This window comes from Diabrotica undecimpunctata, chromosome 1 (assembly GCF_040954645.1).
Source record: "Diabrotica undecimpunctata isolate CICGRU chromosome 1, icDiaUnde3, whole genome shotgun sequence".
NCBI lineage: Eukaryota > Metazoa > Arthropoda > Insecta > Coleoptera > Chrysomelidae > Diabrotica > Diabrotica undecimpunctata.
This window is the reverse complement of record NC_092803.1, coordinates 152,736,825-152,763,105: the sequence shown is the minus strand read 5'-3', so window position 1 is coordinate 152,763,105 and position 26,281 is coordinate 152,736,825. Positions and strand designations below refer to the sequence as shown.

The 26,281-nt window shown below is 33.1% G+C and overlaps 1 protein-coding gene across 4 annotated transcripts in view; it reads left to right on the top strand.

Moving 5' to 3' along the window:
- The window catches only part of LOC140432395 (uncharacterized), a 56,742-nt gene that overhangs the window by 16,006 nt on the left and 14,455 nt on the right, over window positions 1-26,281 (top strand). For 2 of the 4 annotated variants that reach the window (XM_072520264.1, XM_072520265.1), the window contains exons 2-3: window positions 11,941-14,467; window positions 17,698-17,913. In XM_072520264.1, coding sequence (XP_072376365.1) covers window positions 11,941-14,467; window positions 17,698-17,913 — 2,743 coding nt within the window. The remainder of the gene's footprint in view (window positions 1-11,940; window positions 14,468-17,697; window positions 17,914-26,281) is intronic. The other 2 variants (XM_072520266.1, XM_072520267.1) reach the window with 2 other exon arrangements.

Sequence of the window (26,281 nt, the reverse complement as noted above, 5' to 3'; positions counted from 1 at the left end):
CTTTTCACCATGGTCATCACTGACCTCTCTTAAGTTTGGAGGGGAAAAATCGAAATGTGAATGAAGAAAATGAATTTGTCATATTCCATCAATGTATAGGTTTTAAAGATTAGGCTCTAACAATGGAAATTCCACTACGACCGGTCAATAATGAAAGTGATAAATTTGATTGATCTCATGAGAATCGTAAAAAATGGCAAAAAACCCGCTACCTTTATTTATTGAACAGATTTATAGAAATTGACTTTATTTGCAACAAAATACAAGTATTGCATAATTAAAAAAAATGATTTCCATTGCTTCAAGTGTTGTTTCTGGGATAACGGTTCATTTTACACAAAAAGTGCTAATCAACATTTGTGTTCAAAATTATCTTTTTTGTATCCTTCTTGGGGTCCTAAAATTGACATTCTGAGCAAAATTCAGATTTTTAGTATGATTTTTAGAGGTCAAATATCTGTGGACTGGACTACTCTTGTTTGTATGGTGATGAGATGATGTCAGGCAAGAATGCCATATACTACCGGCTTTTTTAATAGTTCGACCGGTAATAATCTCAATTTTCGCATATATCGCACACCAGCATTAAAAGTGTAGCAACTCAAAAATGTGAGTATTTGAGTTAAGGTCACATTTGAATTCCTCGAATAATTACCTATTCGCCAATAAAACTGCAGTAATTGTATTCCCCTTAGTGTGTCACAGGTGGCGTTGTAAGTCAGTTTTGCTGAATGATCACGCGTTCGCCCTCATTATAAAACCGCGCCATTTTTAGTTACGCTCCGACTTTCGTGCAGAGTGTACGGTTTCACAGTGTGGCATTTTGAGTTGCAACGGTTTTGGTGAGTAAACTTGATAAAACTACAATAATTATTTAGATTTAATACAATTTAGCTGGTGTACTCAGATATTTTTACAGTAGCATTTTGAATTGTAGCAGTTTTGTTGCTTAAATTTTAATTTGTTTAAAGTTTATTTTGTTTTGCTACAGTTTTAATGAACTTTTTGAATTTAGGGTTAAATCGGTTTTAATGGTGAACTCGTTTTGTAACGTTAATTTAGTTAGTTTTTGATATTTGCGATAATTTTGAATATTTTATATTAACTATAAGAGATTTATTTTTATTTTATAGATTTTGGAATATTAAATTGGCATTTCAAATTAATAAAAAGATATTTTTGAGTTGCTTCAGTTTTGACGGTTTAGTTTATTTATCGTTATTGTTTCAGTATAATGCCTAGACGTGGCCATTTATTTGTTGACATGGCTTTACAATAGCACGAAAATAAGAACATTAATAAAGATTCTTCCAACATTTCATCAGTTCAAAGTATTCCTTTGCATGATACCACAAATTCTTTAGAATTAAATTCAAAGGAATCTAATCAATATAGTCGTCAACATGATAAGTCTTCTTTTATGCCTGGAAATGAAAATTTACTAACCGAGAATAGCATATCTTTAAATAAAACTCTATCTACTCTAATAAAACTACCAAGTACTTCTAATATTGTTAATATGGATCAGAGAAAAAATTATTAGATATTATCTCCCATTCGAAGTAACGAAAGCGATATAGATGATTCCGATGCCGATCCAAATTTTGATGTCGCTCCAGACAAATTATTCTCAAACAGATTAATTCCTACAACCGTTCTACAACTAATAATTCTTCATCCAGGAACAGCAGCAGTTCTTCGACTAGTTCTGACAGCTCCGGCAGTGCATCTGAGTACAGTTTCGAATATTGGAGATAATGGAGAAAAGAAAGGAAAAAAAGAGTCCGAAAACCTGAGAATTGGAAGACGAATGTAGCAAAACAGTAACGTAACTCAGGTAAGTCATACGTTTCTATGGCTAAGTCAAAAAAGAAAATTTCAGGAATAATGGTTCGTGAAGGATGTGGTGAAAAATGTCGTTTGAGATGTAATAATAATTATTGGGAAATGGCTGATCTTCAACGTTAAAGAGATTACATCTTACGACACATAGATGAAATCAAACCTGAGTACAGATATTCTAGCACCCAAAATTTAAGGGCACTGAATAAGGCATATTTTTTGAATTGAACGGTACTCATATACGGGTTTGCAAAAAATTTTTTAAAGCTACACTTGATTTGTACGATAGGCCAATTGATACAGCTTCTTCTTGTAGTTCCTTCTATCGGAGGTTGGCTATCATCACAGCTATCCGTACCTTATTGGCGGTTGCTCTAAAAAGATCTACTGAGCTGCAACTATACCACTCTCTTAGGTTTCTCAGCCAGGAAATTCTTCGTCTTCCTATGGATCTTTTACCCTTGATTTTACCTTGCATTATGAGCCTTAATATCTCATATTTCGCACCTCTGGTAATGTGGCCTAAATATTCCAGCTTTCTTGTTTTGATGTGCTTTATGACCTCGCAATCCTTTTGTAGCCTTCTTAACACTTCTGCATTCGTAACTCGTTGGGTCCATGGTATTTTCAAAATCCTTCTATAGCACCACACACCACAGCTTTCCATTCCATACGACAAAGTCGAGAACACGTAGCATCTTAAGGCTCTTATCCTCAGACCCAGAGGAAGGTCTCGATTGACAAACATTGTTTTCATTTTTATAAATGCTTGTCTTGCAATTTCAATGCGTGTCCTTATTTCTCTACCTTGGTCATTGTTTTCATTTACCCAGGTTCCCAGATATTTGTAGTTATTCACTCTTTCTACTTGTTTTCCCTCGATATCTAGCCTTCCTACTGTATGTTGCTTAGAAATAATCATGAACTTGGTTTTCTTAACGTTCATTTGTAGTCCTTATTTGATACTGACTTGATGTAATCTATTTACTAAGCGTTGCAATGCTTCTAGACTGTCTGCAAAACAGCGGTGTCGTCTGCGAGTCTTATGTTGTTTAAGATTTTTCCGTTTATTGATATACCCTGTTGTTCTTCTGATATTGCTTCCTTAAAAATAGCTTCACTGTACAGATTGAATAACAATGGGGACAGCGCGCAACCCTGTCTAACACCTCTTTTGATTTCTATTGTTTCTGTTTCGACATTTTCGATTCTAACCTTTGCTTTTTAATTCCAATACAGATTGACAATAACCCGTATATCTCGACTATCCACATTCTTTTCTTTCAACAGTTTTACGAGTTTCTGATGTCGTACTCTATCAAAAGCCTTTTGATGATCTATAAAGCAGACATAGAGATCCTGGTTCATATCTAGTCGTCTTTGCGCGAGAATGTTAAACGCGAACAGAGCCTCTCTTTTTCCTAGTCCTCCTCTGAATCCAAACTGGGTGTCATCTATATCTTCTTCTCTTTTTTTTGTATAGTCTTCCATGTAATGTTTTGAGAAATATCTTAAGTGTGTGGCTTATTAAGGAAATTGTTCTGTACTGGGAGCATTCTGTCGCATGTACTGACTTTGGTAATGTTACAAACGTGGACAGCAACCAATCTTGGGGTATTACTCCTGTTGTATATACTTTGTTGAACAAATCTAAAAGTATATGCAGTGTTTCTTCGACAATGCATTTAATTAGCTCAGTGGGTATCTGATCTGGACCTACTGATTTTGCGGTCTTTGCATTTCTAATTGCCTGTTCTAATTCACACATTATTATTTTCGGTCCTGTGTGTTCCTGTGGTTCTTCTTGTATCATTCGAGATGATAATGGCAATGAGTGTATCATTATCATCTTTGAGTATCCCATAGTGTGCTCGCTTTTTGGTATTTGCTAGTTCTTTTATTTTTTTATGCATATTAAAGTTGTCGTATTTTCTGTCATACTCTTCTATTTCTATGCATTGATCTGTTAACCACTTTTCCTTGGCCTTTTTTATCTCTATTTTAATTCTACTTTGTAGTTCTTGATATTTTGGCTCATTTCTTCCTTTGGCTTTTCTCCTCTCTTCCATTAATGCTAGAATTTCTGAAGTCATCCACTTCTGTTTTCTATTTGTCTTTTCAGGCTTTAAATTTTCTTCAGAAGCCTTTAGTAATGCCTCCTGAATATTGTTCCACTTTTCATAGACATCTTCTGATGTTAAGATTTCCTCTCCCACTTCTGTTAGATTTGAGTTGACTTGTTGGATCACTTTTTGATGTATTTCTCTTTTTCTTAATTTTGTGTAATCAAACGTTGGTTTATTTTTAGGTATTACAATATTTCAATTTTTTTTGATTTTCACGTGGATTCTAGCTATCATCGGGTTATGGTCAGAGTTGACATCTGCTCCGGGGTATGCTTTTACTGCTTTAATTGAGTTTTTGTATCTATTTTTGACTAATATATAGTCTATTTGATTTCTGACTATGCGGTCTTTGTTGTCTGCAGGAGATCTCCAAGTGTACAATCTTCTATCGGGTAGTTGGAACATTGTGTTCATTATTGCAAAATGTTCATTTTGACAAAAATCTACAAGTATATCCCCTCTTTCGTTTCTGTTACCTAGTCCAAATTCCCCAACATATTCGTCAACTTTTCCTCTCCCTACTTTATCATTAAAGTCTCCCATTACTATCGTAATGTCTTCTTTTTTAATAGATCTTAAAATTGTGTCTCCACTCCATATAAAAATGTTCTATCTCCTCTTCATCTTTATCCGCTGTTGGTGCGTATACTTGAATTAAGTTAACTTGTTGTATGTTTGTCTTCAGCTGAACCATTATCACTCTCTCTGAGTAAGGAGTGAAGCTTATAACTGATTTATTAGTTTCTGTGTCTAACAAGATTGCGACTCCTTGAAAATTATGAAAATCATCTACGAGAAAAACAATTGGCAAGAATAGAGAAACGACGACAAAAAGAAAACAACAAAAATAGGACTGATGTTAAAGTAGTTGTATACGATTTAAAGCAGTGATGCCTGTTCCTTAAGGCCAAGTGTCATTATTCTTTTATAAATCCAGAATCAACTGTTTCAACTTTACGGTGAGTGATTTAAAACCAAGAAATGTTACATGTTATTTTTGGGATGAAACAGAAGGTAAACATGGTGCAACAGAGATTGGAAGCTGTGTACTTGCTGCTATAGAAAATTTAATAGCTGATAATCATAATGAAGGTAAAAATTTAGATATCATTTTTTACTCTGATAATTGCTGCGGCAGCAAAAGAATAAATATTTATTGAGTGCTTATGCATTATGCTTTTTTTTACATGGGAATTAAATCTATTACACACAAGTTTTTAATTCGAGGGCACTTACAGAATGAAGGTGACAATGTTCACAGTGTAATAGAAAAACAAATTAAAAGACATGTTAAGCCGGTCCCCATTTACACTCCGCAACAGTATTCCACACTGATTCGTACTGCAAAAAAAACTGGTCTGCCTTGACATGTTTTTTGATATCAAGGCTTTGCAGGAAGAGTGGGGAACAAATTTCACTATGGATGAAGCTAAAAACCAAGTTAAGTGGCATGATATAAAAATTCTTCGCGTTGAAAAAGAAAGTCCTGGAGTCTTTTTCTATAAAACGAGCTACTCTGATGTAGATTTCAAGAAAACGGAAGTACAGAAAAGGAAAGCTAAAGTAAATAGAGAATTATTTTCAGAAGGTTTGAAACTTGTGTATAACAAAAAAATTCCATTACCTGATGCTAAAAAATATATAATTCCGAAAACCTGTTATGATAGATATTATAAAAATGTATTAGATTAGGCTTAAATTATTGTATTGATAGCGAATAGTTTTTTATGTTATTGTCAATATTCTGTTGTATCTCAGTTTAGTTTTTTTTTAAATTGTGATTAGTTTTTATGTTTTTGTCAACATTGTCTAAAAGTAATGACTGCTTTTGAATATTTTTTGTATAAAATACTTTGTTTAAAATAAATAATATAATTTTGAAATTAAAATATGACTTTAATACTTACTTTTTCTGAAAGTCTCTTGTCTATTTCACTAAAAAACTACAGCTTTGTGTTATGATTCACATTGACAAATTTGGATTAAAAGTGTTGCATCTTAATTTAATTGCAACAAAAGTGAATTAATTCAAAATAATTTTGAAATCATGACTATTTTCATTTTTCGAAAGTGTAATAAGTCAAAAAATCTCACTTTTTTCTATTAAGAATTATACTATTAATTAAGATTAATACTCATGTGATACCAAAGTACTTCGTAACCCAATGTGTTTCCAATATGATTTACAAAAGCTTTTTAAATCTTTTATTATATCAAGTGGATTAGATTTTTTCAATTTGTCGAAAAAGTGGTTTTTTTAGTTACTACACTTTTAATATAGGTTTGCAATATATGATTTTTGCCGGTAAAACAAAACTACCCTCCCTTTAAAGTTTAAATTCTGCGTTTTTTATGCATATTTCAAATGCCTCGTGTTTGTTGCCAAAACTCAAAATTAAAATTTCATGTTATAATGAATAAGAATGAGAATTACGCCACGACCTGTTAATACAAGTGATAAATTTTATTGATCTCATGAGAATCATAAAAAATGGCAAAAATCGCTCAACGTTTATTTATTTAACACGCTTATAAACACTGACTTCATTTGCGGCAAAATAAAAAATTGCATAAGAAAGCCACACTTTTTATCTTTAAAACTCATTTTGATTTTTGTCGACAGGACACTCGGGTCAAAAGACACCGAATTTTGATTGTCGAGTTGATACAAATTTTATGTAAAATTAATTTAGCGCGTGTAACTGACATTCCAAATTGTCGGTCGCTTTAAGCGTTGTTTCTGAGAGAAAGGTTCATTCTACAGAAAAAGTGCTAATAAACATTTTTATTCAAAATTATTTCAGCTACATTTTTTATTAGAAACATTTTTTTCTTCAGCGTTAAGATTCTTGGCAAATCGATTTTTTCCGTTTTCACCCCTACGGAGGGGGGTTTTAGGGGGAAGCCGGGGGTAAAAGTGGTAAACTTTTTTGCATATTTTTTGAGATCTTAAAATTGACATTCTCAGAAAAATTCAGCTTGTTCGTATGGTTTTTAGAGGTCAAATCTATGACTGGTCTCAATATGTGAATTTAGGTACTATTACCGTCTTATATATAATTTTTTTGTATCTTATCTATTATATATGACAATTAAAAAATTTTTTTATAATATACAACTTTTGAAGATTACAAGAATTTTTTTTATTGCTTTATCATTGTTCCCGTATTTTAAAGAGGGATTCACTTTTGAGAACAAAATGATTTGCAAAAGGACAATTCTACCCATACCTCACGCAATAAACTTTTGGTATAGTTTCCGTCAAGATATAAGAAATTTTGCCTGACGCTGATGGGATCACCCTACCGATTTAGTATTATAATAACAAACAACAGACCCTCCAGGAGCGGATTCGCTAAAATTAACAAAAAAGTTCAAGTACATATCTTATATACTAAAACGCTAAGCCCTTTTCTTGTCCACCACTTTACTCAAAAACCATATTAGATAATTAAAATATTATTTTTCTGAATATTATTAGTATTACGTATGAGATTGTCAAGATATACTTTTGGAACAAAAATTCACTTCCGGTTTTGAGATGACCGGAAGTTAAAATTTACTTTAAGTTTTAGACCCCACAATGTATATATGGATCGAAAGGTCTCGTCGAGACGAATCTAAATATGTACAATGCGATCCGACACCGGAAGTGACCCGAAACGCGCATAAAACGTCAAGATAGAGCAAATCTGACACCAGATTCGTGATCAGCATGCAAAATTAACTGCTAAATGATATCCATGTCGACATTTGATGAACTAAAAATTGCATTCCGGTTTTGAGGTCGACTTCCGGTTTCGTTTATATTAGTCAAATCAATAGAGAATTGAACGTAGAGTTAAAAAATGTAAGTTCACGAAATTATCATTTATAGTTTTTAAGTTATTGATAAAAATATTTTTACTTCCGGTCATTGTATAGGATTGTATATTTTTCTCGCAAAATAAAAAATTCATTTAAAAAACTCGATGTCGAGTTGGTCCGCTAGTAATATTTTAATAGGGTTAGAATAATAAATATAAAATTAAATAACCATATCATCTATTTAATACGTATTTATATCTATGTAGTTATAGGTATGTTATTATGTATTATGAAAAAAATAATTACAAATTACAACTGTATGTCACTATCGCTGTCATCTTCAGTAGAATCGTCATCATCTAATGTTATAATTATTGGTTTAATATGTGATTTTAATGTTCTGTAATGATCTTCCGTTTTTATAACATGTTAAACACAATTGTGCCACAGTGTTGGGGAAATCTTTTTTATTTCTTCTACAACATGTGATACCGATTGGCTACTAAATTTGAGACAGCAGTTGTTTCGCCGTAAACTTCCCTTAAGTTGGCTCCAGATTAATTTAATAGGGGAATCCATTATTGATGATCGCTTATTAATTTTCTTGTATCGAAAATCAATTTCAGGTGATTCAAAAACCTTGATAAAGTTGAAGGCGAATACGTAATAGAATAGTCTTTAACAAGTTGATCGTAGGTCATACTAAGCGTTGGAACTAGGTTCTTTGAATAGAAATTGTAATGTGCTCTTCTAATTACCTCAGCGTCTTTTTCATTTACTGCTTTATATGTAGAAAAGTCACTCCTCTTTTTACGAGGTTGAATTCTATCTGTAACAATTTTCCACACTGTTGTATATGGCATCCTTGTCAATCGAGATGTTGCCTTGATGAGAAATTTACCGTCTTCTGGATTTCGATTATCTTCTTTTACTGTTTGATAAACATTCCTAATAATTTATTTGGCATTATCAGATAAATGTAAACGTTTATTACACTTTGCACTAGCTTCACCGATTCCTGACATTTTACTTGAGTAGTCGTGACCTAACCACCGATCTAAACGCAAGAAAATAACTGCCTGAATGTGCAAATGTCAAACTTAAATATGTTTGCCCCCTTTCATAATGTTTCATAAATTATGTTTTCTGGATAAATAAATGATACCTAATTATACCTAAATGCCTATTAGCACGAGAACTATAATATGTAAAGCTATAGAATAATAATAAGAGGTATACTTTATCTTTCACTAATATACTTGCTAATGATTTTTTAATTTTCTTTTATTTAAAGATAAAAAGCTTTATTATCGAAAGTCCATTTTATTTAAAGTGAAAACGACATAAAACAGATAATATTTTAACTCCATAAAATTCAAGTAATAAGCCCGTTGAACATGTAAATTGTTTGTAATCGTTAATAATAATTGATTCCAAGCAACTTAATTTCAGATGAGTAAGCAAAGATGACTAATTCGTGTATAGCAAAATTTTTTTTAATACGAAGCATTGTGTGAGAATTTTAATTTTAGCAATTTATTTGCACTGATAGGTAACGAGTCAGTTTTGTAAATAATATAAAGTCCGGTCCTAGTAAGCTGTTCCAAAACTATTGCTACCCGTTGCAAATACAATTGAGGGATTAGTAACATTAATAGGTGTTGTTCATTATTATAATACTGCGGTCGACTGGGTCACCCCACCAGCCTCAGGCCAAATTTCTTATATCTTGAACCAAACTACACAAGGTTACCTGCTACAATTCCAAGAATATTAGGTAGTATCTATAGGTACTATCGGTAGGTAGTATCTATATTGAAATAAAATGAACATTGGAATTTCCAGTTACTTAGTCATACCATTATATACGGTTAGATAAATATTATTTAAAATCCGCAATTCGAAATAAATTGACATTTATGCATGTTATGCAATTTTTTGTATAAATATGCAAAATCCCAAGGTATTTGCACAAAATATGCAATATATGCATTTTGCACGATACACAAATACCGGTATGCTATTGCGCACGCCAGCTCTATCTCTCTCGCACTGTGTGAAGTCACGTGCGAAGCAAAGTTTCTATTATATTAGAACATTATCCAATATATAGGCAATCAAATATATATAAGCATGCATGTTTGGCACTTCTAAGATGTGTAGTTTACAATGATTTTATTTTTCCTTTGGTATAGGTTTTTGCTACATAAAGTATGTATATTCACATAAATTTATGAACATAATAATGTCTTTTAAGTTAATAAGCATAAAAATTAATTCTATTTTGTACATATTTCGATGGTCGGATACAAATTATCCTTGAATTTTGACTTGCATTTTCAAACATTAGCTTAATTTACAATGTTTCAGTAATGAATCTGGCCGACAATTCATAATAAAGATTTGTTGAAGATTTCATACATTATTAAAATTTGTTTCTTAAATTTAACAAACTTTTGACATATTTTTGTTGAGTTTTCTTTAATAGTTACTGAAACTAATACTACTAATTACTCTTAATCTTATATATGTGTGTGTCCTACTGAGACATTGGAGTACCTCAAATGGTATCGTGGTATTCTCAAGATGAGCTAAAGTTTTCTGTGCCAGCTATTGAAAGATTTTAGGTTTTTTTAATAAGGAACTTTCATGGATTGTACAAAACAATGATTCCATTTTTAGTGTAGCTTCCCACAATTCTTCGTTTGGGTACAAAAGAGAACCTCTAGAGACTGTCTGTATCTAGTTGTATATATGTCTCATAGTTTTTGTAGTAATTCCTAAACTATATTTATGTTTGAATTTGTATGCAACAAAACCAGCAACATACTTCAAAGAGTCCCGACGAATTTTTTCGTTCACCTCATAATTGTCTGCGACTTTCAAAACGTCATCGTCAATTATATGATCCTCCTCCAAGTCGTGAGCTTCTATAAATGTATTTTGAAGTATTTTGTCCTCTTCAGACTGAGATTCTTTCGAACCTTCAGTTTTTTCTACCAAATTAGACAGCATTTTTTATCGCTTGGCAATTAAGGACTTTCCATTGAGCTGTTACTTACGCAGGATTCACTAGTTTCAATAGTATTGCGACATTCCGTAAAGATCGCCACCGAATATTTTCCTAAAATATACCACCTTAATCTATATTTAAAATCTATTGGCGAAGGATCATCATTTGCGCCACCCATTTTCGAATATAAGAAAAATTTCTCCAGTACGTGTTGATTCAACCTCGAAGTTAAAATATAGTCAACGTTGTATTTGGCTTGTATATAAGAAAGTAACTCTTTACGAGATCTCTTAGTTAGCAATATCCCTTTTTGAAATGGAATAAGTCCTTTATGTTTACCAACCCGCATTGAATTGACCATTTCTGACATTTCATCCAGTAGACGTGACTGCTTATCTAAATCTGTACCATATGCATTTCGTGTTGGAGAATTGGCAAAGAGCTTACATCGAGAATTTAATAGATCAAACCAATCATTAAATAGCTGAACAATTATAGCAGCTTTTTTCCAGTAACTATCTTTTGGCATAAGCCCATTTTCTCCAGCATAACTAATAGCTTTTGCCACATAATTTGACAATAATTGAACTACAGGTCTCACTCTTTGCCTCATAGAGCCTCTTAAACAGAGATGATGTAGTGTTAATTTAAGCGCAGTTGCCAATTCTGAAGTTAATATATTTAGTAGCGCTTCAAAGTAATCATTGTTGATTAGTTTAATGTCAATAATAAAACCATGATCAATTACATGATTTCGGGCAAGTTTAATCAAATGTGAAGGATCTGCAAAATCAAAAATAATTAAAGACTTATTACAGGGGTGATTAATTTGTAAAAACAATTCATCTACCGCACGATAAACAAATACATCTACCGGGACAGGGAATCCTACATCTCGAACACCGTACTGTTGCTTCGCAGGTGACGTCATGCGTGTTGGAGTACACGTTGGAGTATTTCTATTCCTTGAGTAGCATACCGGTATTTCTGTATCGTGTGCATTTTGCATATTTGCCTAAGTCTACTGATCATGAATATTTATATGAATTTTTAGTCTTAAAATTAAACGATGTATCGCCTATAAATCAGATTACTGTGTAAACATCCTGTATTTTTGAATCATTGTCATGTCTATTCTTATCTTTATTTTAGGACTTCCAAAACAAACATGCTTTAAAGATACATGGACTAAAAGGTAGGGCATTTTCTGATAGTGATTCTGATGAGGGAATGGATACCGAAGATTATAAAGAATATGAGCCTCCTCCCATAGATATAGAAAATTGTCATGTTTATACTGTAACAGAAGCGAACCAATGTGAAGAGGTAAATGCTGTTGCTGCCAATCCTTGGCACACTATACCTCAAAAAACAAGCGCTGTACATCAAAATGTTCCACAAAATGAATATAACAAGCGTAAGGAAATAATTGCGGACAAAGATGATAGTAAGATTACTAAAAAGAAGAAAAAGTCTTCAGGACAATTAGTCAATTTGAATCAACTTAAAGGTTGTCTGCAACTTTCAGAAAAATCTTCTCAAATATACGATATAATTAAAGCGCATAATCAATTCCCAACAAGTGTTTCGGAAAGTAGTAAGAAAGAAATGGAAGAACTCGAAAAGAAATTCAAAAATACAAAAACATATGTAAATACTACATGTCCACTTCCTGTTTCTATTAAAGATCTAGTGAGAGCCTTAGTAGTGGCCTTTCTTTTTAAAATAGATGTACAAGACTCAACCATTGATATGTTTGAAATAACAACTAATATAGGTGTGTTAGAAAGTAATCTTAAACTACACTTTAGAAATATGATGACACAGATTATGATAACTCCTGATAATGTATTGTTTTTTGAATTTTACCAAAAATTGGAAAGGTTGGTACTTCAAAGATACCAAGAACTTCATCAAACACATTTAAATGGACAACTGAGCAGGACTGTTAGTCCTATTGATATGTTGCAGAACCAAGTTAAAAAAGATGATAATTCTATTACTAAACAGGATACACATAATCAAGTTTTAGAATATTTTTTTGACAATATTCAAGTTCTAGATCATGTTCTGCAACTTTCAAGCGAAGGTGTTCAAATATATTTAAGCATTAAAAAACATAGTCAATTGTCATCTGATAGTAACACTCAACAGCGGGATACTCCATTAATTAGTGAAAAAATCCAAATGCATCTTGAAAACAATTTTCTTCATGCAAAACCCTGTCCAGATTGGTCAGTTTATACGAAAATAAGAGAGTTGGTCAGAGCAGTAACTGTAGCTTTACTTTTTGGAATAAATGTAAGCGGTATAGGTATCCATGTTTTTAAAACGAATATTTTACAAATTGATATCGCACCATCTTTACTTGAAACTGAAGTAAGAAAACATTTTCGAGAGATAATGGTACTTTTACAGGTCCCACCTGAAGATCCAATATTTTTTAAATTATACAAAAAATTGGACGATTGGATAATTCAGAGAAATATAAAGTTCGAAACGTTAGTTCACAATTACGTTGAGAATACAAAAAAAAATACAGAAGTGAGCAAAATTAGCATAAGAAAATCTGTACAAAAGCGTCTTTCAGATTTAAAATGTCTTAGGGAAAATTTAAATTTGTCAAAAACTGCAGCTAAAATTTATATTATTATTCGATCAGAAAATCAATTTGTGTGTCACAAAAATAGGATTTTTTCAGCAATTAGTGAAGAACACAGAAGACTGATAGAAAAACAATATTACCAAAGTGCAGGTAAAGCAACCTTCCATATAAGTGATTTACCTTCCGTGCTTTCTGTAAAAGATGTAGTACGGGCAGTGACTGTGGCATTTCTTTTTGAAATAGACATAAAGACTTCAATAAATAATTTGTGCAAATTCGAAGTTGATCCAGATACATTAAAGAGAGAAGTGAAGCTTCATTTTAAACAGATGATGACACATCTAACAATTCTACCCAATGATCAGATTTTTTCGGTGTTATACAAAAAAGTAGAAACGTTCTTAATTCCAAAACTAATCGATTTAATTCGTGCACCTTCATTACTTCAGGTATATAATCCATTAGACTCGGCAAGCAATTTTTATAGCTTTGGATGTAATCAGAACATTGGAGCTGTATTGCCAGCTCTGGATTATACTTATAGCGCTGGATATTTATTACCAGACTTATGCGTGTCAAACAGTTATAATGGTTATTATGCTCCTACAAATATACAGAACAATTTAACCAGTTATAAAGTTGATTCACAGCCTTACACACAATCAAAGTCAACATATCCATTCCAAAACTACGACAAAGATTTCCCAAGTCTTTCAGAAACTTCCAGAAAGATTCACACAGAAAGAACACAGTTAATAGATAATACTCAAGAAACAGAAGTACCAAATTTAAATCTCACAAACAATGTTGCACACCCTGGCACGGATTTAAATGTAACAAACAGAGTTGTATTACCATCTACTGGAGCTATACCTAAAGAGAATATACCAAAAGAGAAAAAGAAGAGAAAGAGGACTAACAAAAAAGGTAATCAAGCAAATGATACACAACAATTGCTCTTGGATGCTATTAACCAAACTAGTAAAAAAATAGAGGTGAACAATACTGAGGATGATACTGAATTCATTAAAGCACTTTCAATTAATGAAGATGTTACTCCTCCAGAAGACTCAGGTAAGGTTTTATTGTTATCATATTTACATATTAACAAACTTGTTTCTATACGGGCTAATCCATAAAGAATAGATATCTTCCTGTAGATTTAATAGCGGTTTTTTTGTTCAACTTGTAATCAACGGTATTCGATATTAATATATCCTATCAAAAAAATCGTTTCAAAAAGGTATGTCATAAATTAAATCACGCATTCCGGGAACAAAAATAAATTGATTGAATTCAACTTACCTTAGTACAAAAGTGTACACAAAAAAAGTTGCAGCCCTTTGGAAGTTACAAAATAAAAATTGTTTTTTGCATTATCTCCTAAACTACTTGAAATTTTGTAATAAAAATAGACACGGTACCTTCTTGTTCTGAAAGCATTTTTCATACAAAAGAAACAACAAAATCTAAGCGCACAGAAAAAATTGGGGGGGGGGGGGGTGTGCAGCCCTAAATCCCCAAACTTTTGAGAACGTTCAAATCAAATGAATTTTGTGGCATCATTAGTTTAACACATTATTTTTAAAATTTTTTTGTCTCTTATCACTTTTTTCAAAAAACAGTTTTTATTGAGTTACGGCCCTTTTACCATTCTGGACCATTATTTGAAATGGGTCTGTTATGCCATGTTGTATATGTACCTGAGCCACTGTATCTGATATCGTTACTCGGATAACCCTAGCTAATTTAGAGGGTATTTCAAATTCATTAATATTTTGTAGAAGTGTACTCTGTTTATTGAGGCATATGCCTGTTTAAAATTGACGAACATATAGACATTATGTCATGTTCTCAGGCTTTGGTTAAGACCTGTTTAACCGTAAATAGTTGGTCGTTGGTTGATCTTCCCTGCTGCCGGTTGCCTAGTGCGCGGGGGCCCTAAGTATGCGGCACACTCCACGCACTGCCAGCGCTTTTCTGAACAAAGAGACAGAGTGGTGAAGATTTTTTTTAAATTCGCGCCGTATCCGTATTAGGTCACGTAGTTGTACAATCTTTTTAGTTCTATTATAGTAACAGTAGAATTAGCTGATGAGTTATCTATTAATAGAATCACTGTAAACAAGGTTTGTAAGAATAACAGAGAAGTTTGCAATCTGTTTTTTTTTGCAAAATTTAGTCTTACATAAACCAATGATTACTCATAAACCATTATAGAAATAGAAAAGTTGTGAGTTTTCTTTCTCGCTTTTTAATATGGCCGTGGAATTCTTCAGTAATATTATGCATGCTATCATAAACTAGATTTTCTTTTGAACTAATACAGCTGTCATATTCTAATGGTCACGGGAAACAGGTCATGGTTTTTGTCGCAATGTCATATAAGATAATTTTCAGGTAATAACGACTCTGACTGGAGAATATGTCCAGTAGCTTTGACCGAAATATTTACTGGGATCTCATCGGCCGTCCTGGTATATATGGCTTTTAAAAAAATATTTCGCAAATAATATATTTCGAACCGTTTCTACTTCAATCCTACTTCTAATAAATTCTTATCTTCTGGTAAGTATAGTATACACTGAACGTGTAAGTAATTGCACCTGTTAAGTTTTCAAACGAAATTAACTAAATATACTAAATTTTATCGTAAAAAAATAAAATTATTGTGTGTCAAAATCCCATTCTGGTCGGTAATAGTTTTATGCCCGATAACCTGACCAATTTACTTCGCTTCATGGGTGAATTAACTATAACGGTGGCCGATCTAGGTTAACATTAATAAAAGACATATATACTACATATCTTGCACATACCAAAACTACAATTTGTTATTAGTAAAATAATATGTCTTGTTTTATTGCTTTAATGTTTTAATCTGCTTTCGTGTCATATACTGTACTTTTGTCGAAGTGTCAAACAAATATCAATGAGTATCAAATGTTTCAATTAATACATTTCAAAAAACGGGATGTAGCACTCTGGAAGTGAAACATAGCTTTCTTATGGTCTACGCACGGAGCGATGGTTTTTAATTTAACTTATTTTATTTTATGTTATTTTATATTATTAAGAAACACGCATGGGTTGCTCCACGTAATGTGTGCGTGTGCGCGCGCGCGCGCGTGTGTGTGTGTGTGTCCGCACTGATCAATGCATTACGTCCGTAGCCCGCGATAAAAAAGCTGTGCTTCTAAAAATATTTTAAAAAGAAAACTGAACCTAAAGCTAAAAGAATTCTAGTGTGCCATTCCAAAACAAACATATAAACATATAAAAACCTGCTTCAAGAGTGCCGTCCTAGAAGCTTTTAGAAAAATTAACAGACACACCGATCAAAATAATAAAGTGAAGACACACTAAAATGTATATAAAAAGGATGAACACCATATAAAATGTTTAAACAACAAAAGTCATGAAGACTTCCACCAAAAATCGGAAGTAAAAAGGGGGGTAATAAATGAAAAGAACTAGTATTCCGATACTTTACTTATGGCGAACATAGTGCCGAATAATCTAAAACTTTAAAAAGATGAAATATAAAATTTGCCAATTAATATGAAAAAAAAAATAATTAACTGACAGCAGTGTGTGCTGTTAGTTTAATGTCCGAGGTATGGAGCACTGAACTAAACCAAAGGACAAGCCGGGCGACTTCAGGTATCCATCCATATTGGATAAGCCGAATACACACTTCGCTCGCACCGGTGTTTGTCTCGCTGTTTATCTTAACTTCAGTTTATTGTAATTCTCGTTATTTTTAAACTATTAATTCAACAAATGTGTGTGTTTATATGTAACTATCGTACCTGTTACGTAGATACGCTTTGATTTTTGGTGTACCTATTGTGAAATGAAGTGGACAAATGAAAAGGTAATGAGATTTCTGGATTTATACCAATGCAGCCTTGCATCTGGGATCCAGAAAATAGTTACCATAAATCAAAAACAAAGAATAACGATAGCGGTCCTTTAGTCACTTTGTGTTTACGCCACAAGTATTGGTAAAGTATATTTAAGTAAAAATAAGTTGCAACGACCAATACGTTCACGTCCATTTTGGTTCTGCCAAACACGCATGACGATAGCGAAGTGTGATGCCGCCATGATAATTTGCTGGTTGATAATATTTGAATGAGCTGCAACTGGTATGGCTTTCGTGGTTTGTTTTATGTTGCCTTTGATATTAATTTTTGGTATAATCATTGTTTTTTTGTTTAGTTACCAAGCGGCAATGAAAAACAGTTGTTTTTTTATACAATGAAAAACAGTTTTTTATGTATTTATTATTTTTTTTATAGAATTTCGTAAAATGCTTTTCACACCTAGAAATAATGGTGAGGCTGAAATACAGAGTAGGTTCAACGCTCAAAAAGAAAATAGGGAGAAAAAAGCAGTGAACAAGGATAATTTGAGTTCTGCTGTGAGTAAAAATGAAAATAAAGCAAAAATCAACGATTTAGAAGAAGACTGCTTAGAGAATGCTGCATTTTATATTCCAAGCCTAGGTAATCCAAGTAAGCAACTATTACTTTTTTAGGAAGCATATTACATACTGAGGCCTATTCTTAAATATCGTCACAAGGGAATTGACATAAAATGATATTATAATAATATAAATAGGACGAATAAAAGCAGAATTAAAAAAAGTGTTTTGTAATCAAGAAAACAGATTAAGTTAAGTTAGGTCTCTTATAGACATCCGTTTTTTTCATCGGGCGACATATACGTTTACGAGCATCTATACACATCACTATTTTAGCATAACCTACTGCACCTTCTTGCATCGGACATACGCCAAAACGCATCAGGCGAAGTGGTTCACCGGACAGGTATCCGGTGCATGTACCCATATTCATTCTATAGTTAACAACACTGTGAATCTAGTAAAAAGCGCGGTCCATTGTTCGGTGAAAATAACCGAAGTCTCTAGGAGGCCTAAGTGTTAAGCGCCATCAAAATCATCAGAAATTTAAGGATAAGATAAGGCAAAGCATTAGTTGTTACAAGTGCGGTACTTTCAATGTTGTTAGATATACGAGGTTTGTTAAAAAAAAGGTGACTAATTTTTCTCGAAAAAAAATTATTATTTATTATTATATATTATATAAAATATTAAATTATATAATAATAATATATATCATATATAATATATTATATAATATTATACAACTAACGAGATTTGCGTCAATATGCACAAATTGCATACGAGTAGGTAATGAGCATTGTTTTCCTTTAAAACAGATTTTGATTTTTGTTGATATGACTCTTTGGTCAAAAGATGTCGAACTTTTACCACAGATTTGATACAAATTTTATTTAAAAAATTGATATCGCGCGCTTAGCTGACATTACATATCGCCGGTAGGTACAAGCGTTGTTTCTGAGAGAACGGTTCATTCTACAGAAAAAGTGCTAAACTACATTCATTTTACATATTCCCAACTGTCAACAAACGCACGTGAAAGCCAAACAGGGTCGTACTGAGGTGTATCATATGATTTGTAAAAATATTTATTTTTGAAACTATTAGTGTAAGAATTTCTTGAAATTTAATCATTGTGAGCAAAATTTAATTTTCCATTGAAGAAAAATGTGCTAAAATAAAATATTCATTAACTGAGAGGTACATAACAAAGTGAACATTTTGAATAAAGTAGCATTGTCATAAGTTTATCAAAGCATAAAAGCATACCATTTATATTACTCAGAGTCTGAGGAGCTACAGGTGCTGCTGTATTCGTCTGGATTTATTATTATGGGTTCGATATGATTCTCTATTATACTATCCAACTTCCACATTTTGGACTCGACTGTTTGTTGAACGTGTTGCACACATTTCTGTCACGTAGTTGGACTAATATTATTTATTGCATCATAAAAAATATTTTTTCTTCAAACGTCAAATAATGATGACATTACTTATCTAACTTAATCCTGTCAAAGTTTGATGTTTCCGCCGGCAGCAGTTTTTTTTCCCATTTCTTTACGGCGGAGGGAAAAATGTTGTCATGGCAACAATATGAAACATGTCACAAAGCAACAATACAAATGTCATTAACAACAATTAAACATCATTTTTATTTATAGTAATATTAAAAGTACAATTAGTTAATGAGGTATTTTCAAAATTGAAACCGTGCAAAAATGTTCCCGACTCTTGATACGCATTGGTAATTGTTGATGATACTGATGGTCGAGAACAACTTTCAGCAATCATTCCCGATGTTGGCGAATTATGAGGGTTTAAAATTTTTTGAGCATTATCGTCCTTATCGGACTTGGAGGGCCCCAAACGGGCTACTGCATCATTAGCCGCGGACTATATTTCGTTTAGGTTTTCCATTTTCACACTAAATTTGCGGTTGCAACAACAATAAGCTGTCTTTAATAATTGCAAACAACTGTCAAACAACTGTAACCAGGGAGACGCAAATCCCACCGACGACTTAATTATTTTAATTTCTAACATCTAGACGACTTTGATAGTTGTCACAGTTAATTTCGAGTAAAAATAGCGTATGAATTGTACTATTTACGCTTGAAAATTGCTATGTTTGAAGAACAAATAGTATACTTTATTCGGCAAAGAAGCGACTTTTCTTGACTTGCCCTCTATTACGCGCCTCACTTCGTTCGGCGCGTAATATCGGGCGCGTCAAGAATGCTTCATCCGCCTCATAAAGTAATATACTACCTATTTCATATCTGCAAATTTAAAAGTAGTGTTTTTGGCTGCTACATAATTTTTTACTTCTGTTCAGATGAGCTCAATCGGATTGAGCAGACAATGGTATGGGGGCAGCCTTAACACTACTTTGTTTTGGCTTTTTGCCATCTCATCAATGATATATTTATTATATTGTCCCTTATGTTCCTTAACGATAGCCAGCAGTTGCACTTTTAACATGGAGTCCTCAGACCCTATATTTTTTGATTTCAGCCACTCTTGGATGTCAGCTTTTCTAGAAACAGTAGTTGGAATTTTTTCCAATTTTCTGGAATGATAAGACGCGTTGTCCAATACGATTATGGAGTTGTCTTCTAATCGGGGCAGTATATTTTTGAACCAATTTTCGAAAGATTTCTTGTCCATCTCTTCATGGTAGTCCCCACTTTTTTTTCAAACACCCACAGCCCTTCTGGAACAAACCCATCTTCACTGCCAATGTGACATATTATTAGTCTTTTTCCTTTTCTTAAATTAATTTTCCTTAATTTTATTATTTTAAAATTTACAAAGTAAAAAAGTACATAAACATTTACCTGCAGGATTTTTTAACCCCGTAGAAAGTCCATCTAAAAACGCTTGTTTATAAGACGGTACCGAATTGTCGACCCATACTTTAGATTTGGTGTGACCAGCATTTAGCCAAGTCTCGTCTAAGTAGTATGCTGTTTGGCTGACAACCTTGAAACTTAAAATTTATTTCTTTCAATAATTTAAAAAACGTAGTTCTTTTGAAGTTAGGCAAAACCGGTCTTCATTAGTCTTCATTACCAACCCTCAGAACTTTGTCTATTGTGGGTATTTAATTTCGAAAAAAGAATTGATGGATTATTCTTCTTATTGCTTCTCTGTTAAATACATCCAGCGAGTTAACAATACTTTTACGATGCTCAACCTATTTTGGTGTCGACAATGTTCCCGTAATTTCATATTCATGAACCACATTGCGTACATTACGGCTACATACGCCTACAGTAGATAAAAAGTAACAATATTTGTTAAATAAAGTGAAAATGCGCACTCTAAAATAAATAATGGTGAAACAATATCAGTGTTCATCGGCTGTATCAGTGCTTGACATTTTTGTTATTCTATTTCTCTTCAATAACTTAATGTACTTAGTTGATTGAAAGAATGTCAAAATAGCCTTATATAAGTTATGAAACTACATTCTGTATACTTTTTCAAGTCCAGAAATATTCCATTCACTCACGATAAAACCTCCCTAAAGAACAACTTGGATTGACATGACATTTGGCATACACATAGCTAACATGTTAAATAAAAAAAGTTATATTGTGCCGATGTGTGTTTTTGCCCTAGAGGTGAGTTTCACCCATTCTCAGGGGTGAAAAAACATACTTTCAAAATAAGTCAGGAATTGGATAAACTGACTAATTCTAAGCAACCTTTGTTCTATAGAGTTATTTCACATTTTTTTCTGTAGAGTCAATACTTTACGAGTTATTTGAGAATGAATATGTTCATTTTTCAACAACAAAAAAACAAGGTTTTTAGACGGTTTTTGCAAATAACTCAAAAGTAAGTATTTTATTGAAAAAATATTCTTAGCAATAATATAGTTTATAAAATAGCAAAAAAAAATGGTGTACGTATAAAGCCAGAAGCACATTTGTAGCTAATGAAAATTAGGTTCTTATTCGTCAAATGCCAAATCGAATATTTTAACGTGAAAGAATAAAAAAAACAAGCACTTTCCCCGACAGCGAGTTTTCTCCGAAAAAAGGCTTCATTTTTTTGATATTTCTCGTTAAAATATTCGATTTGAAATTTGAATTACTTTTCATTGGCTACAACTCTGCTTTTACTGAGTCTACAGACTTCATATAAGTATAAGTACATCATTTTTTTTTACTTTTTTATAAGCTATATATATTTTTTGCTAAGAATATGTATTTCGATAAAATATTTACTTTTTGAAGTTGTATAGAAGATTTGGAGAGCCTGGCGTTGTAAAATTCATTAAGGTAGCACGCCTCAGATGGATAGGTCATGTAATCAGACGAGAGGAAGATGCCATAGTCAGAAAAGTTTTTGACCGAAGAGGGCCGATCGGATAATGAAGAAGAGGAAGACCGAGACTTAGGTACCAAGACAACCTAGAAAATGATTTGAAGTCTATCGGAATTAGAGCATGGAGAAGAGTTGCCAGAGACAGGGGCGAATGGAGAATTGTTCTGAAGAAGGCTTTGGCTCATAAAGAGCTGTAGCGCCACTGATGATGATGATGATTTACTTTTTGAGCTATTTACGGAAAACCGTCTAAAAACTTGGTTTTTTTATTGAAAAATAATCATATTCATTCGCAAATAACTGCAAATAATAAAAACTGTATAAAACAAAAGTTGCTTAGAATTAGTCAGTTTATTCAATTCTGGACTTATTTTGAACGGATGTTTTTTCACACCCGAGAAGAAGTGAAACTCACCCCCATGGCAAAAGCACACATCGGCACAATATCACTTTTTTCTTTGCCGTTAGCTATGTATATGCCAAATTTTCAATCCAAGCGGTTCTTTAATATATACAGCAAAAACCGTGAATAAATGGACTAAAAAGGAAACAAAACTTGTCGAAACATCAATAAATTAAAATATTGGTTTCTCTTACCTTTATTAAAGCGATTACCGCAAGCTATTTTTACTTTTGATTAACAACTGTGTTTTTGGATACTAAAAGTTCACTACACACTATAAAAGTTAATACTAAACACTTAAACTAAACTCTAAAAAATAACACAATCAGTAAATAACTTAACAATAACTATAACATATAACACACAATATATTAACTTAAAAACCAACACGCTACAATTTGAATTTAAACAGACTGGCAAGTTTGGACCTGTAAAATGAGAATCCGTCTGGGTTAAGGCAATAAATTATATTTAATAGTCTCTTGACGAATGAGAGGGCGAATATCAACACGTGCGTTTGTTGACAGTTTGACGTACAGACGTACGTACCAACATAACAATAAATAAAAAGTTAAAATTGAATGTACGCTCGAAATTTGAAAAGTGGTCAATTTAACAAACCTCGTATTTAGATTCATTACTGGTCAAAGCAACATGTAACCTCAAAATCTCATTTTGTATATTGTTAGGATCTCGAACCTTTAGACACAGTTTGCAATATATTTATTCTAACAAATATTTTGTAATAGAAGAAAGTAAATAGCTTTCAGGTTGGCGAATTGATGTATGTATGTATAGCGCTAACAGACCTTTTAGGCTCATTGTTGGATGGATAATTTCCATCGGTTTTTGTTCTTAGCTGTCAGCTTTCAATCTATGATTCCCATCTCTCTGACATCTTCCATGACTACATCTGCCCATTTCTTTCTTGGTCTACCTCTCTTTTTTTGCCTCAGGTACTCTCCAACCAATATTCTTGACCTGTCTATTACCTTGCATTTTTTCTAGATATCCGAGCCATTCTAGTCTACGTTTTTTCACTACTTTTGTTATTGTAGGGTTAGCATATAATTGGTACATTTCTATATTAGTTCGTCTTCTTCATTCTCTCTCTACTACTTTTCTACCAAACATTCTGCGAAGTATCTTTCTTTCCCATGCTTAAAATCTGTTTTGTATGGTTTGTTCATAGTCCATGTCCCGTCAGCGTATAGCATTGTGGGTCTAATTATAGATTTTTATACTCTTATTTTTGTATTACGAGATATATCTTTGGCTTAATTTTGTTTATGGCCCAGCATATCTGTTGCTCTTGGTCAGTCTCAGGTTGATTTCAGTCTCTTCCTTACATGTCTGATTAATAAGGGTACGAAGTACATATATCCACCTTCTCGAATTCTACAACTGATCCATCCTCCACCTCTAATTTAATTATTCCTTTTTTTGCATATTTTCATGTACTTGGATGTGCTAATATTAACTTTCAGTCCTATTTTAGAGCTTTTCCGAATCATTCTTTTTGCTATACTTGCCAGTTCTTTTCCAATTCTTGCAATGAGAACCACATCATCAGCGTCATCAGGCCAACTGATAAAACTGGTCAAATGACAGCATCACTCCTGGTGTTATTAAAAATAAATGAAAGAGAGGGATCACCAAGACTGGAACAGTGGAGACAAGTTTTTAAGGAAACACATTCAAACCTTAGATAAAAATATAACAATCTAGAAAGTTCATCATTACAAAGGTCGATTCATTTGGCAGCAGAAGAAGCACTGGGGAAATGTGACGAAAACCATAAAGGAATAAAATCGTACTGGCGGGATGAAGAAATAGAGAAGGAAATTAGAGATAAACGTCGGAAATACCAAACATTATTAACAACAAAAACAGAAAACGATAAAACAATTTACAAAGAAGCACAAGCCAAAGTAAGGAAAAAGATAATTCAAAAAAAGAACGAACCATGGGAACAGAACTGCCAAAAGATCAACACCTACGTAGGAGGTAGAAGAAGCACAGAGAGTTGGAGATTGATTAAAAGTATGAGAAATAATAAAAAAAAGACGTTATATCACCAATAACAACAGAAAAATGGGAAGAATATTTCAAAAAATTACTAACAGAACAAAGACCAGTATTTACTAACATGGAAGACAACACGATAGATATACGTATAAATTTATCACAATTACAAATAAGTAAATCAGAGATGGAAGAAATAACCAAATCCTTGAAAAATGGACAATCCCCTGGTCCTGGTGACATCCCTGCAGAATTAGTGAAAGCCGGCACAGACAAACTCCAGGAACAGTTAAGAAAACTACTCTTTTAAGGCTGCTTGAATGGGGCCGAATTACCAAAAGAATGGAAATTATCTATCATGTCAACTATCCACAAATGGGCAGCAAGGATCAGTGTGAAAATTACAGAAGAATTGCGGTAAACAGCACAATAAGTAGGATGTATGGGAAACTTATTAAGAACAAAATAGAAAATGACTATAGAGATTACGAAGCAGAGGAGCAAGCTGGTTTTAGAGCTGGGCGATCCACAGTAGACCACTTGTACTCTATTACGCAAGTTATTGAGAAAAAAACAGCCGTCAATAAAGAAGTTCACCTGGTGTACATAGACTTACAAAAAGCATATGACAGTGTACCCCTTAGTAAACTATGGTCAACCCTACAGCAAACCAACATTAAGCATGGTCTTATCAAAGCAGTCCAAAGTCTGTATAATGGAACGACTTCAAAAATTAAAACTGGATCAAGGATATCTGAGGGATTTAAGGTCACGAAAGGACTAAAGCAGGGTTGCTGTATTTCGCCTACCCTTTTCAAAATTTATCTGGAACAAGCACTCAAGCTGCGGAAAAGAAAATGTAATGGCATGGGAATCCCTCTCAACGACGAGACTACACTGTACACCTTATGTTTCGCTGATGACCAAATACTGATTGCTCAGGATCATGACGACTTGACGACGGAAGCTAATAGAAGAATATAACAAATGGGGTCCCGAAGTGATAATTAAGAAAACTGAAACCATGTGTATTGGAGGGACAAAGCAGTCCATTATATTAGACGATGGGGTAGAAATTAGACACTGTGATGAATACAAGTACCTGGGTATGAAGATAACTCAAGATGCAACACTCGATGCTGCTATAAAAGACAGAAACATACAGGTTAGAAAAGCCATATCCATGATGAACAGCATTCTGTGGGACCAAACAATATCTAAAGCGAACAAACAACTCATATACAACACCATACTTAAAAGTGTAATCACATATGGCAGTGAAGTTTGGCCAATGAAACAAAGAACAGAGAAACTGTTATTAGCAACAGAAATGGACTTCTGGAGAAGAGCAGCAGGCAAATCAAGAAGAGATCGGATACCAAATGAGAGAATACGAGAAATGATGGGAGTCAAGCATACAATAGTTGATGACATAAAAACAAAACAGTTAATATGGTACGGCCATGTACAGAGAATGCCAGATGACAGGATTAAGAAACAGATTTTGACGTGGACACCACAAGGGAGAACAAAAAGAGGAAGGCCGAAAAGAAGCTGGAGAGAAGGAATTGAAAAAGAACTAGAGGAAAGAGAAATCCCTTCAGGCCTATGGTTAAATAGAGAAGAATGGCGGTTAGGAGTCGGAAGGCGTCGGAGGACGCTGTGAACCGATAGTAGTAGTAGTAGAAAGTTC